The following is a 15,727-nucleotide window of genomic DNA, read 5'->3' as shown; positions in this document are numbered from 1 at the left end:
CCCCAAGGAAACAAAGTGATCACTTCCTGGGCACCTGCCCTTCCCAGGCTATGTTCTGGTTACATCTTGCAGCCCTTACATCCACCTGACAGGGTGCTATCATTAAGGACTGGCTATTGTGTCACTGGCAGGTGACCTTGGACAGGCCACTTCACATCCGTGGGCTCCAGCTTTGTCACTGGAAAATGAGGGTCACTGAGACAGTGGACAGAGTGCCTTGCACAGTGTCAAGCACACAGCCAACACTCAGAGATAGAACAGTGGGAGAGTAACCATGGTGGCGGATGTTATTCTCACTGAAGGATGAGAAGCACCTGAATCACGGGGAAAGTGAAAGCCTAGCCACTCTGGCTTCACAGCAGGAGACACCGAGGCTCAGAGAGCTGAAGTAACCTGCACAGGGACACGCAGCTCATACGCCAGGAGCTAGCTGACCCAACGCATCGCCGAGTCTGAAAGTGTATGTTCCTTCAACGGCACCACGCTGCCTCTCAGAAGTCCTGGTCTACGTCCCAGCTCTGCCACTTGCTCCCCTGGCCTGAGTCTCCAGGCCACTCTCCCACCCCACTGTGTCTCCAGGCCACGATGGTTCACACTTGAGACTGCGGCCTTGGATAGGCTTGATTCCAAGTCTTGGGAACTGGGGGTACCCAACTAGACCCTGGCTATCCTTGGAAAGCCTGAGAGCAGAGGATGCAAGCAACCCAAGAGAGAGTAGTCCCCGTAGCGGCTGAGGAAGAGACCTCCCAGCTACAGGAGACCCAAGTGCCAAGGACGTCAATTGCCCCTCTCAAAGCTTCCTCTGATGGGTTGATGGGTTGCGATGTCCTTTTACCTAAAACTAGGCTGGTAATACCAATGTCCATCCAATTCTCCAATCCCTGATTGGAACACCAAAAATGTACTGTCAACACCAGCAAGAAGACGGTAGGAATAAAACGCAGCTTGTTAAGCTCAGACTCTCAGATTTGAAGATAAACATTTAAATCATCTCAACACAGATTTTTTTTTTAATGACAGAGTTTAGCAATCAGCCATCAGGCCCAACAGCCACGTGCACATTGGAATTATTGTGGCTCCCTGTACGGCTTCTGAAAGAGGAATTAGCAGCTCAGATTCCTTGAGGTTATTTCACATCCCTTTATAACCCTGAGAAATCCATGGGATTTTTCAAAAACTCCTTTTGGGAAACAGTTTTAGATTTATGGAAGAGGTGCAAAGATCGTACAGAGGGTTTCTAGAAATCCTTCCCCCAGCATCCCTGAGTGGTAAAAACCTTACGTTTGGCACACTTATCAAAACTAGGAAATCATCACTGGTACAACGCTATTAACTAAGCCATGGAGTTTATTTGGATTTCTCCAGCTTTTCCACAAATATCTTTTCTCAATCCCAAGACCCCACACTGCTCATGACCATGTCTCCATAGTCACCTTAATCTATGACAGATTTTGGTCTTTCCTCATTTTTCATGACTTTGACACCTTTGACGAGGGAGCATCAGGTGCCCCGTACAAAGCCCCTCACTTTGGGTTTGTTGGACGTTTTCTCGTGTGTAGACTGAGGTCATGGATTTTGGAGAAAATACCACAGAGGTCAAGTATTCTTCTCGGTGCATCCTATCAGGGGGTACAGGATACCTAAGGGGATACAGGACAGCAGGTGACACATGAACAAATACCCCGGGAGAGCAAAAAGTACTCAAGCAATATTCCAAGAGGTGTTCTCAGGCATAGGGATACTGCAGCCCATGAAAGAGCCCACGTGGCTGAAAAACACTACCTGAAATCTCTCACTTCCCAAGTGCTTCACTGGACTTCATGCCAACGGACAGTGCTGCCTGAGTGGACAGGCCTTTCCTGTGGCTCCTCCCACCTCTGGATGCCCCTGGAAAATGCAGGAAACGGTGGAAGTGGGACTCAAGTACCCCATCCAGCTAAGGCCTCCCTCACCCTGTCATCACCAGGGGAGAGCCACGGGCTGGCCTTGAGCTGGAGGACTCTGTGCATATTGGGGCGGGGGGGGAGGGGTCCTGGCTTCACTAGTAGCTTTTGACGCTGCTTCATGAGGAAAATCTCTTCTAGGGGATACTCAGGGCATTGCACGCCTCGTGATTTTCTCCCGTTCTGCTTCTCTCTCCCCACTAGCCCTTCTCAGCCAAGGTTTCTGGAGGGAATTAATCCCTCATGCTCTAAAAGCATCCATTATATGGAACTTCTCTCTGTGCATCTAGGAGCCATGTACCAACCTCAGGAAAAGTGGGGAAAAAAAATTGTCCAAACCACTTTCTCTAGGGCTTGTCATGGAACCTCAGTGGAGAAGGTTCTCTCCTAAGGTTACTGCAGACATGGCTGAACAGCTCCAGCGAGGAGGTAGGGTTAAAGTGGGGAAAAAAATTGTCCAAACCACTTTCTCTAGGGCTTGTCATGGAACCTCAGTGAAGAAGGTTCTCTCCTAAGGTTACTGCAGACATGGCTGAACAGCTCCAGCGAGGAGGTAGGGTTAGTGCGCCTTACGAATTACACTGGGACAGTGTTTCCTCCACTGCAGGCTGTCAGGAGGGTCAGGTAGCAAGGCAAAAGCATCCTGGCAGATGAAGGCTCAAATCTGCCACTACTATGTGACTTTGAATGAGTTTTTAAATCTCTGAAGTCCTGACTATCTCATAATAGTTATCTATTGCTGTGTAACCAATTACTCCAAAATGTAGTGGCTCAAAACACCATGTACATAATAGTTTCCTTGGATCAGGAATCTGGGCACAGCTTGGCTAAGTTCTTTGCCTCAGCATCTCTCACAAGGCTATGATCAAGGTGTCGGCCAGGGCAGAAATCATCGTGATGTTTAAGTGGGGTAAGATCCACTTCCAGGCTCGCTCAGCAGTTGTTGGTAGAATTCAGTGCCTCGTGGGCTGTTACTGAAGGTCTCCGTTCCTTCTGGCTGTTGGCCTGATGCTACATTCAGTTCCTTGCCAGGTGGGCCTCCTTTAAAGTAAGCAAATAGGAAGAGCCAGGGTGCACACCAGTAAGGCGGATGTCAGTCTTTTGTAAACTAATTATGGAAGTGACACCCATCCCTTTTGCTGTATTCATTAGAGAAGAGTCATTAGGTCCAGCTCACACTCAAGCGTGAATGAATGCCAGGAGGCAGGGATCACTGAGGACCATGTTAGAAGCTACCTACCTACTCTTCTGCAGAGTGGCACTAATAATTGCCTTACTCAACAGCTCTTAAAATTTGCATAAAGCACCTGCCACATAGGCAGACAGCCAGTAAATAGCAGCCACTATAAAGTAGGTTCTTAGTCCACATCTATTTCCTTTCCCTCTCTTATGCTATTTGAGCCATCTTTTTTCATTGACAGAGGATGTGTTCACCAAGCACTAGCACTCAACTACATGGCCCTATTTTTGTTATGGGTGAAACTAGTCATACCCAAGAAAGAACTTTTCCCATCCAGGGACTCGGTTTTCTTGGGGTTGTGTTCAGGTAGCTCAAGCCCTTTTCAGCTTTCTGTTCTTTATCGTTCCCTGGCTATTCCAGCCAGGGGTGTGCCAAAACCTTGTTGTTTACGGAGTCAAGATCTGGACTACCCTGGCTTTCAAACAAGAGTACATCTGTTCATTCTGATGGAGAGGTGGCAAGAGTTGGTTGTTGTGTACGTGTGTGGAAAACAAAGTAGATGTAGAATCAGAGGGGCGGTTTTGGGAATCTCCCAGAGGCTCCTAAGTAACAGCAGTCATTGATCCATGCGGGAGATTCAAGCAAACCAGTAGTTGCCAACAGCCATTCTTCCCTTCCGTTTTCCTAACAGAGACGTGGCTCAGTTCTAGCACATCCTCCTCCGGAGGCCAGTGGGAAGGGGAGCCCAACTGCAGCCCCAAGAGGGGAGACTTACTTAAGTCTACCATGGTGGTCCCAGTCGCTTTTCCAGTTATTAGTTTGGGCATGTTTATGTACCCCAACTTCCCTAGTGAAAAGTGAGGGGAACCATGCAGGTAGGCTTGTGAGCAAGTTTCTTTCTCTTAAAAAAAAAAAAAGAAGCTGGGAAACAAGGTCTTCTTCTCAAGTGGTTGGCCTCATGTCTGAACTGTAGGACCCAGACCCGGAGGGAAGCGATTCCAGCACAAAGCTAACACATCGAGGCTGGCAGAGCAGAAAGCGGGAAGGAACCTGGGTCCTTGAGGATGTCCAGGAGCTGCTGCACTTATTGATCCTGGAACTGCCCAATCTTGCGACTTCTGTGAGGTAACTCATCTCCCTTAATGTTTAAGGTAGTGGACTCTGACGTAAACAAGATGATCCACGGAGGTGCAGGAAGAAATCAGGTGCCAATTATGTTAAGAGTAAAGAAGAGGGGCGCCTGGCTGGCTCAGTCATTTGAGCCTCCGACTTCGGCTCAGGTCATGATCTCACGGCTGGTGGGTTCGAGCCTGGCGTCGGGCTCCGTGCTGACAGCCTGGAGCCTGAAGCCTGCTTCAGATTCTGTGTCTCCCTCTCTCTCTGCCCCTCCCCTGCCTGAGCTCTGTCTCCTCTCTCCAAAATATATAAACATTTTTAAAAATTTTTAAAAAGAAGAGTAAAGCAGCTTTACCCAAACTTCATTAACACAGTGCGCACCTAAGTGGTCAGGAAGCATGCAGAAAACGTGAGGTCTGCTTCAAGCAGCAGTTTGAGCTCCACAAAGCACAGCCATGGACAATGGCACTATCATCTTGCAGAATACTGTACTTGGTGTGCCCCCACAGAGCAAGTGGCCTCATGGATTTTACCTTACACATACGAGCACCCTTACAGTATTTTATTGCAACCACTGCCTGTCCGTAATGTGGAATGTAAAAGGTATTAAAAGAAAAAAAAACAAACACCGCACACGTTATCTGACCCTTCAAGGTAAAGATGACATTCTAACACTGAGTAAGAAAGTAGCTATTTTTCCCAAAAGAATTCACGTTAAAAGCATATTCAAAAGTTAGACGTGCTTCAACTTTACCAAAATGTGGTACCAAAAATTGTCACCTGTAAATTCTCATATAAGTGCACACTGAAAGACTGGGATATGAAATCCAAACAGGAGTTTCAGTAGGTTTTGAACCCATTTATATATATACATATAGATATATACCTATATATAGACCTATATATATTCCTATATGTCTATATATCTATGTCTATGTATATACACCAACAATAAAAATGCCACACTTGCAATTGAGCAAGAACAAGTTACTGACAGTGAGAAAGATGAACATTTATTATAAAGGTTTCAACAAACACTTTTTAAGACTAGTAGTAGGTGGAACTGAAAATGAGCACTATTTTTCAGTAAGCAGTCATGTGGATCAGCAGATCTTAATAAAGTGGTTTGTTTAGCTACAATAACCATTAAAAACCAGCATTAAGATAAACTTACCTTAGAACCAGAAATTAAATTATTTTTATCACAGAATGTTAAAATCAGAAGTTTGAAAAATGAAGCAGTTTTAATCGTGTAGCTCTAAAAGAAAATAATTTTTTAAGAAAGAGTCAAAGGTATTTTTTTACAATACACACAAAAGATTATTTTAAAACATTTTCACCTTTTCTTTTCTATTTGTTGCCTTATGTGTCTTAGTATAGTACATAAACATTAATTTAAAAATATACAGGCCTATATACACATGCTGGGGGTGGTGTCTATGTGTGCACAGGTGACTGGTTTGGACAGCGATGCTTCATGCCATTGCTTACGTCCTTAGAACAAACTTCTCCAAGCCCCCTCCCCCAATACTAACTATATTGTCTTCAAGTTTTTATAACTTACTCTTTAAAATTTTTTAGTCCAATTGGGACTTCTTTTGGTGAATGACATGATGGGAATAAATGTTCTCCTACTTCAACCAGCACCTTTTATTGAATAATCCATCATGGTCAGGATGATTTCAAAAAGCCACCTTTAGTGTACTCTAAATTCTTAAAAGCACTGGAGTCTATTTTTAAAATTCTTTCCCACTGACTCTATTTTTGAGGGTAAAATTTAATTGCACTTAAAAACAATTTTTTTGGTAGAGCAAGTTCCCTTTTTTTCTCCCCGTTCAATGAAGATCCTATTACCATCTGTTTATACTTGCATGTGAATTTTTAAATTGTATTAAAAATAAATACTCTTTGGCATTTGGATTGGCTTTGCACCGAATGTACATGTTAACTCAAGAACTGATCTATTTACAAGGGTCAAAACATCCCTCTACCAGCCTCTACCAAGTGCTTATCAGCCTGTGCTCCTCTCTGCTTTCCTTTACCCCACCCCCAAGAAACTATGATCTTAGATGTTAATCTTTCGGTTTTTTTAGTTTTACTACTCATGAATCCCTAAACAATGTACTTAGATTTTCCAGTTCCTGAACTTTATATATAAAGGTACCCAGGCTACTGTGTTATTCTAACTCAACATGATTTCTGAGATTGACGGATGGCCTGCAAAGCGACACCACGCTCCCTGCTCTCCCACTGCACACATACACTTCATGTATCCATTGTTCTGTGGATGGGCATTGGCTCTCTCCTGCCTTCTTTTTATCATGAACAACGCTGTTGCGACCATTCCTGTACATTTCCTGGCTGTGTACACCCACACGGGGGTTTCTCTGATTGTACATCCTGGCCTGGAAGATATACCTGTGTTCGACTACACTAGATGATACTGTTTTCCCAAGTGGCAGTGCTGGTTTACGCTCCAACAGTGGCACATGGAAAAGTTCCTGTTGTCATCATCTCTCCAACTGCTGGTATTTCAATTTTTCAGACGCTGCCGATTTGGTGGCCAAATGGTATTTATGGGTGTGTTTCCTGCTAATGAAGTTAGACATCTTTTTAGGTGTATGGGCCATTTCTGTTCCTTCTTCTGTGACATGCTGCTTGCAATTTTGCTCATTTTTCTATTTGTTACTGACTTGCACTCAGGTGCTCTTTAACAAGTTATATATATTGTGATTATCTGTATCTTATTCCACTTTGGGCTTGTTTTTGTTCTGTGGAATGTTCAGTAGACAAAAGTACTATCAATGCAGCCAAATTATTAATCTTTCAATGGTTTACCTTTCTCTTTTGTTTACAAATCTCTGCCCTTCCCCAAAGTCATAAAAATATCCTTTTTTTAAAAAGGGGGTTTATTTTTGAGAGAGACAAAGAGAGAGGAAGCGGGGGAGGGACAGAGAGAGAGGGAGAGAGAAAATTCCAAACAGGCTCCACACTATCAGCGCAGATTCCAATGTGGGGCTTGAAGTCATCAACTGGGAGACCATGACTGAGCCGAAACCAAGGGTTGGATGTTTAACCGACGGAGCCACCCAGGTGCCCCATGAAAATACCCTTCTGTATTTACTGTCTTCTAAAAGTTTTATACTTTTAACTTTCTTAAAGTGAATCTTGAATGCACCTGGGATTGCTGTTTTGCAGCTGGTGCAAGGCAGAGAGGTCCAGTTCACTTATTTTCCTTTGTGAAAAATTACTGAAGCACAGTTTATTCATAATCCTTCCTCCTCCCCACTGGTCTGCAATGACTTCCCCCCCAACCCCCGTACTAAGTGGGTCGGTTTCTGAGCTCTTCCTTGTCTGTTCCTCCACTTGTAATCTCTGCACCAATTCCATATTGTTTTAATGACTACATTTTATGTAAGTTTTTTTGCTGTTGTTTCTTCAGATACCTGAGTAAGTGGCTTCTGGTTTTGTTTTTCGTTTTTGAGGAAGTTTTTAAATCTGGTAGTGCCAGTTCCCCTTATGCTTTTTTTTTTTTTTTTGTAATAATGTTTTGAATATCATTGGCCCTTTGCTCTTCCATTTACATTTTGGGATCAGCCTATCAAGGACCACAGTGAAAACCATTGGGACTCTTTGTTGGGATGACATTAATTTACTAATCAATTTGGACAAAGAGCTGAGACCTAGCTGATCTTCTTATCCATCAGTCTCTCCCATGTATTTAGGTCAATCAAGGTGTTGGGTTTTTTTTTCCATCATCGTTTTCTCATTAAAAGGCTTATAAAGCTCTTAAGGTTTATTCTTCTATACTTTATACTGTTTTGTTCCTACTGTAAATTTTCTTAATTAAATTTAAAATCTTAAGATGTTAAGTTTGCAGCCTGATGCATGGAAATGTAATTGACATTCACATGTTGAGTGAACATGATAAACTCTTGGAAGTCTTCTCATCTGCCTTGCAGACTCTTTAGATTTTCAGACAATCTGATCATAAGTTAATCCGTTAACAGACACGTTACACTGACTGTTCTTCTAATATTAACCAGTTTGCTTCCTCAGATAAATCCGTTGTGGTCATCACTTGTTATACTTCAAATATAATGTTAGATTTAATTTGCAAAAAAATGCTTCTTTTCTTAGTGGAAGGTGCAAGGCGATTTTAGATATCTCCATCAGGTCTAATTTATTAGTTGTGCTGTTTAAATCTTCCATGCCCTTCATCATCATGATTTTGTCCTCTTAATTATTAAGTAATCAGAGAGGTATGTTTAAAACACCTATTGGTAGATTAATCTACTTCTCTTTGTAGTTGTGGACATTTTTAAAAATACCTTTTTTGAGGTCTATTATTAGTCACTTAGGGGCATAATTAAGTTTAAAACTGTTATATCCTGTGGAATGGGCCAATTAAGCCCACTGGTCTATGTAGAGGCTATCATGAGTAATTTGGGGAGGGAAATGGGCTTAATATAGGGACACTGAGGTTCACAACAGCCTTACCCGGGAACACACAACTCCACTAAGCTGAGACAAACATTTGCTCTCTGATTAGGTATAGGATATTCCTTATACCAAATCATGTTCTTTGAAATTCAAAATGTTCTGGAATTTGCGATTATTAAAGTCACATGCCAAGAGAGGGGAAAAAAAACATACACACAAAGAACTGACTCTAGTAGAAAAGTTTTATACTCAGGAAAAAACAAAATCTGCTAGAAGAGAGGGGAGAGGATTTAAGTAACTCCCTACTGGCTGGAAGGGGGTGGGGGGAAGAAAGAAAAAGCTGAAGAAGGAAACTGTCAGGTGATTTAAATGCAGGGAAAAGGAGACGACGGTCCCGGAATCCTGCTGGGTGCGGTAATCAGAGCCGATACCACTAAGACACAGCGTAGGTTTTAAAAAAGAGGAAGACGGAAGCTGAAACGGCATTGTGAGAACACTGTCGGGAAGGACACTTGTAAAGAGAAAGTGAGAGGAATTAAAACTGGAAAGTGGGATGACAAAACCCTAGGGGATAGTACTAATTTCACGGCAAGGAAACACAGGGGGTCATGTTGTTAAAGCATGATGTCATCAGTGCAAACCACCACGAGGCAGAACGTTCTGATTAAAGGTCTACGATGCGCCAGTGTTTAAAGAAGAAAACCACACATATGTGTACACAGGTATAGATACTCCATATGTATGCAGACTATGTGCTAAATGTATATGATTCAGTACACACACCCCATTTCTTTTATCGCTGGTACAGAGGGCAAGACGGACACTCCCCATGCCAGCTGATTCTCCATGACAGAACAGACATGTGCTGAGTGTGCTTATCACTCAGGCGGGCATTGTGAATACACTGTAAGCAAAATCCCATGTTCTGTGCCATAACGAAATTCCAGTGAACCAAGCAGCAACATAACAAGCCAAGGACATATGTACAAGATTTATTTCGTTAACCACAATGTCTCAGAGTGATGGTATATACCCTAATACAGAAGGAGTGATTCCAAAACCATCAAGAGTTAAAGGTCAGAGCCAAAGTCCGTGGCTTAAATCCCCAATCAATAAGAGTTTCATTCACCATTTTGTTGTTCTTAAGTAACAGAAGAATTGATGTACAGAACACCCTGTTCTAAGCTCCACTATCTTTCCAACAAATAAGCACCACCAGGGACTAGAATTCATTGCTCCATCCTTGCTGTGGCCATGCTGGTGGGTGGGTGGCATGAGCCTCTTGCCTGCCTCTGACCTCCCATCTATTCATAAGCATTCCTGTCTCCAGCCAGACTTCCCCACAACTTCACATCTGAATAATTTCTTCTGAATTGCATGGCTGTAATATTGACAAACAGGGCTAATGAGAGCAATTAAACTGCCATCTGTTTAACAAAACCCACCCTTCTAAGAGAATATCGACAGTCCTATTGCATTTAGTACATCGACACCACATTGAAATGACATGTGAGAATCAATACAAAAAAATTTTTTTTTCCAAACCACAAAATTTACCCCAGAGCCACTCTATAAATTTCCTAGAATTATAAACCATTAACATTTTTCTAAACAATGCAGTCCGACCAGAAATAAAGACAGGGGCCCAGTGTGTACTGAGGTCAAGAACGCACCTCTCACGAGGATTCTAACTCTCCCACAGCAACACCACCGACATCGGCAGAAACAGCGTACAGACTTGTGCCACTCGGCTCTGGAAAGAAGTTCAAAATACGGCCCTGGCCAGGGGAGGAGGGAAAGTGTCAATGACTTAGTTCATCAGCAGTGGGGATAAAAGAGGAATCACTACCCCTGAAAAAGAACAGGGGTCCTGTCATCGATGCTGGTGGCCAGAAACTGGGGCAAACTGCAACAAGGTGATGAAAGTAACAAGAAAGCCATTTCTCCAAGAACTCCTATAACTTGTATTTTAACTTCTGATAAACATGAACTTCACCTTAGGCAAGCTTATTGGAAACTGCAATCACAACCGAAAAGGTCCTATGAACCTCTTCTAGGTGTCAGTCAAGGGAGTCACATTCTGATCTTATATTTTAAAGTCCTCTTAAGAGGCCTAGACCTGGAGTAAAGTAAACATAATACTCTGAAGCGCAATGAGACACCATACAAAAATCAACTCAAAACTCAAACATCCAAACGGACTAGAGACCGAATGCAGCTTTTTAGATGTTTTTTGAGATCTTAGATTAGTGTATATTCATAAAACAAGGTTCAGTTATTTTAATAATAGCTGCTTATTAAACAACTGAATTTTAGCTCAAGGGTAAATCCCTCTGTAATTATCATGGAAATAGTTAACTGCCATAAAACTGAGAAAACATAGAAGAAAATATAGCTGGTCTCGATAAGAAAAGAAGACAAAACCTGAAAGGGCTGCTCTGGAGATTAAACAGGCTTATTTAAACACTATGACCCACGTGCTCCTGCTCACTTTCTAACTGCAGAGACCAACCGTGTTTGCTAGGTCACCATTACCTTTGCTAGAACGTGTGCACAGGCCACCGCTCTGAAGGTCTCCTTTTGTGCTGAAAAACTTTCAAATCCCTTGTTCGGTCAGTACAGAATAGTGCGAGGCGATGCATGTGCAAACTCTTCCTGAGGAATTCTTCACGTGTGCAAATATGCAACCCAACAGAAAGCGTGGCATTTACAGTGAGGGGAGCGGCAGCTCTAAGGGGCTGCAGCGCCGGGGCCACGCACGTAGCACGCACGGCCCCGGGCACCTGCTCCCCCCGCAATCTCCCTCACAGGTCAGTGTTCATCCCACGCCTCAAATCTGTAAAAGGGACAGGGGGAAAAAAAGTAATTTTCCCACAAAACTGACTGATGCACAACCCCTGCCTCCAGGCCTGTTTCTTCCAGCTCCACCTAGGAACTTCGGAGTCGCTAGGCCAGGTTGTGCTTTCTGCTCCACAGAAAACAAGCAGATCCTGTCGGGTTAGGGTGCAGCTGTGACAACAGGGAACAGCAGAGGACACTGTTATTGACGCAGAAGGTCAACTTTTACAGTAAGTACCGTCTCTCAAAACAACGATCATTTACTTTGCCCCGTCACTAGCTCGAGGTGATTGCACTGGCTTTCTTTTGGAGAGTCCGGGTCCAGGCTGCCCGCACAGGCCGGTCGGCCTTGGCGAATCAACCACCTGCTGACTAACGAGACAATCTGTGTACGGGTTTCTGACCTCAATGCTTCGGGCCCCACAGAAGTTCGGATTTAACTGGGGTGGAGAAACTATATACTGTACTGGCAAGAAGAATACAAGTAAACGTGAGAAGAAAACACTTTCTGGTAAACGGTGCTGAGTCAATAGAGAATGGAGGGCAAATATTATGTCGTCTCATGTTGCAAGCCAAGAATTCTGTGAAGAAACCCAAAAAAATAAGCAAAGTTGATTTCTAGTCAAAAGGAAGAAACAGGTTTTTCACACTGCAATGTACCTCAGGGGGCCAATATGAGTTAACAACCAAGTCACATGCACTAGGAGAGCGTGTGTGTTCTTTCCACAGTGCCTTCCGCTCACCGCTTCACAGGACCAAGCACTGGCTCACAGCTCGCTGCAGTCGCTGTGCAAATATTTAGAGAAGCTGAACTTTGCACACCGTGTCCACTTTTTGTTAACACATAAATTAAAATAAAAAGACGACAATATAAAATGTTTCTCCATTAACTTAATAATGCAAAAGCATCCAAAGATTTTAATGCCAATTCACATCATAATACAATGCTTTTACAGAGAAAGCTCCCCTGTTGGCCAAAGAAACACTCTCCCAGAAAAAGCATTTGGGTACATTATTAGGGTAATGAAGAATTCATCCACATTTAAAGAAACATCCCAATTTTATTCCTTTCAGAAATACTCTGGAACCGGCTCAGGAGAGACTTTAAGCTGCAGATGTTACTTATAAGCCTGCAGCAAGCATTTCATTGAGAAAGTAAAATTTGGACTTCATGATAGAATGGGATCTTCCTCAACACCAGAATGCTACTGGGGCAGCAGTCAAACCGTAGAGGACATGGTGCGAGCCTGTCTATATTCTTGCAGTAATTCAGTGCTCATCAGTACAACCCAAGACGCTCACAGAGTTAAGTGAGTCCAATTCAAAGTCCTCCACAAAATCCGACTCTGGTTGATAAGTACTTAAAAAATAAATCTGACCACCTTTACGTTTACTTCTCTGAACAGGAATTTTACAAACAGAGGACTTGTATTAGATGATGTACTTGCTCGTACTACCGCACCGCTAACTCTCCCGCCCAGCCTGCTCCCCAAAAGAGGACAGAGTGAACAGGCAGAGGCCACAAAGAACCCGACAACCAGAAGTATGGCCAAATCCCTGACATGTCTCGTTTTGCCCCAAGTTCTCTGAAGAGGTAACTATTAATGCCACAGGGCCAAACAGTCAAGCATATGCTCAATTTAGATTCAAGCAAAACTGAGAAGAAAAGTACTTTCACCTGCCACATCTACTTTTCTTTGCCTTCCAAAAATGACTAGAAGAAGCTTTAGTCTTTTAGAAGAAACTAAATAGCACTGTGGGCGTAGGGGGGAAAACCCACAATATAGCTGTCACAGCTGGCACGAAGCTTCACAACAGCAGGGCTAGCTCGTCTCTATTATTCCCGAACACAATGCTGCAAGAGACACAGAGTGCAGACTTTTTGTCTTAAGTGCCTTCTCACCCATTTAAAATGAGATGGATCAGGCATCCCACACCACTGATTGCATCTGGATTTAATAACCGTATCTGCTTCCCCAGAGCATCCCAGCCACGAGCTGTCACCACCTGAGAAGTCTCCACACTACCAGACAGGAGCTTCGGCACTACAGGACAGCCCACCCTATGCTAGCATCACACCACCACCACCACAACTGGCAGGTCGTGGGAAGCGACAGAGGGAATGGATATGTTCTGTAAGAGTTGGTCCCCAACGTTAGCTTGAATAGGCCACAGGTGAGGCAGCGGGGAATCTGACCAATGAGCAACATGCTTCTATCTTCCCACTTACTCATTAGTACCCTGCTACAAAGTCACACCGGACACCTTGTCGGTGGGTTAGTCTGTGACACCACAAGCTTTTTCGGGAAGCATCTGGGAGGTGAACAACTGGTCACGGAGTTGCAAAGTGCACAAAGCTCAAGGCACAGGGCAGAAAACAGTTGTGAACTGGTGAGGGGAGACGTTACGACAGAGGCAGGGTCAGCATTTTCCTTGAACAAGACTTTCTAACGCTAAACAAAGACCAACTCTTTTAAACGGGGTTTGTTTTGGTTGTGGGTGAAAAACACTGCATTGTAATGACCTGCTCGATTTTAAAGCAAAAGAGATCTCAGTGTGTAAAAGCCAATGTGCTGAAGTGCCACATCCACAAATGAACAAAACAAGTGCTTTAAAAAAAAAAAAAAAAAAAAAGATTCTTCTGCTCTTGTGATTTTGGAGGAAGCTGCTGATGGTCGCTGCTGGATTTCCCTTAGCGATGGTCACTTCTCAAGATGCTCGTTCCTCACGGGATCTGTAGATAAACTCATTAAAAGATTGTCCCATTTCAAAATCATCCCCAAGTCTAGCAGCAACTGTTTTTTGTTTTTGTTAGTTATTTGTTTTTTAAAATTACAAACCAAAGTAAGAAGTCCAACATCCTCTTCCAAGAATAACTTTGTGGCAGGGCTCCTGAGTGTCCCCCGCTGTGCTCCCGATAGAGTCTCTGCAGCTCCAGTGTGTCCTCTTTTCGGGAAGGAAAGTACATTCAATACATTCACTATCTGTACCCTCTGGAACTTGCACATGCCGATGAGCTGTCTGAAAAAACAACAACATTGCAACAGGAGAAAGTATGACTAGCAGACAGCATTTGATAATGGTTAAGAGTCTGTTCAGTACATATTTCTCACCCCTCTCCCGATCCATCAAAAGAAGATTAAAAAAAAAAAAAAAAAGTGAGTGAAGAGAAGGGAGGCTACATCGTCAGAAAGGAGGCTGGGTCACTATCACACTCTAGCAGAGACTAAAGAATCGAAGAGGCTCTTGACAGCTGCATGAGAACCACCGTCCCCCCAACTGGACTTCAGAGCCGTCACAGCTTGCAGAACGACGAGACCCTGATCACACGGACAGCCTCATGAGACCACCGACGAGCACCGTGGGCACCATTACACCCGCCGCTCGGTCACCAGCAGCTGCCTTACACAGCGGAACTGTCAGAAAAAGTAAGGAACATCATTACTTACTATAAGCCAACTCATCCCCAGCTCTTTTCCGGGACTGGTCACCTCTGAGGACAAGAAAAGAAGAAAGAATCAACCAGAATTCACAGACATTTTCACACATCAAAATGGGAGAAATGAACTGACATAACTGGTAATACAAGGAAAGCAAGTATTTCAATTCTAACAACCTCTCTTAAAACAGACATTAAACTTAAACAGCAGTACAGTCACTTAGAACCTGAATATTCTTAACTGAAAGGTGGTGTCTTTTAAATATAAAAAGCTATTAAATGAAGGAAGGACTATCTAGAAAAATGGCTTACACTGGGTTCTAGAAATAGGTTCAGACTAAATGTGTGTTTGACGATAAACCTGGGTTCTGCTACCTGACCTCCATAGACCAGGGCACATTTCACATGTGAAATAGAGGATAATTTAAAGTCTTCCCTCCCCCAAAAAAGCCTTACTAAAAACTGAAAACTGCTTAAGGCTTTTGAAAAATCTCAGAATCTTCATGTACACGAATCCCTTCATGCAAGTGGAAGAACACGAGCCTTCATAAATATCACCCACTTCCATCCTAGACACCAAGAGAAGATTCTAGGTCCATTTTACAGAGAAGAGATTCTGATTAGGTCCTATGCTACCTGTAAATCCTGTGTTGGTCTCTCCAGTTTCTCAGACAATAACCCGGACAAATAACTAAAATGAGTAATAACGACCAACCTGCTAGCTTTTCCTTGCTCGCTCACTTAGCAGCATGTACCCTGTTCCATGAC

General features: G+C 43.4%; 1 protein-coding gene across 4 annotated transcripts in view; it reads right to left on the bottom strand.

Annotated features, from left to right (window-relative positions):
* Positions 1-1,152: 1,152 nt before the first annotated feature.
* CACUL1 (CDK2 associated cullin domain 1) overlaps positions 1,153-15,727 on the bottom strand; it is a 72,529-nt gene continuing 57,954 nt past the window's right edge. For 2 of the 4 annotated variants that reach the window (XM_077779597.1, XM_077779598.1), the window contains 2 exons: positions 14,970-15,013; positions 9,659-14,541 (listed from right to left, as the gene is read on the bottom strand). In XM_077779597.1, the coding sequence (XP_077635723.1) occupies positions 14,501-14,541; positions 14,970-15,013 (85 nt within the window). In that variant the 3' untranslated portion in view covers positions 9,659-14,500. Of the gene's footprint in view, positions 1,641-9,658; positions 14,542-14,969; positions 15,014-15,727 lie in introns of those variants that run through there. The other 2 variants (XR_013338910.1, XR_013338909.1) reach the window with 2 other exon arrangements.

This window comes from Crocuta crocuta, unplaced genomic scaffold, assembly GCF_008692635.1.
Source record: "Crocuta crocuta isolate KB4526 unplaced genomic scaffold, BGI_CrCroc_1.0 scaffold138, whole genome shotgun sequence".
NCBI lineage: Eukaryota > Metazoa > Chordata > Mammalia > Carnivora > Hyaenidae > Crocuta > Crocuta crocuta.
The sequence above is the reverse complement of the archived record's forward strand: the minus strand, read 5'-3'. Positions and strand labels throughout refer to the sequence as shown.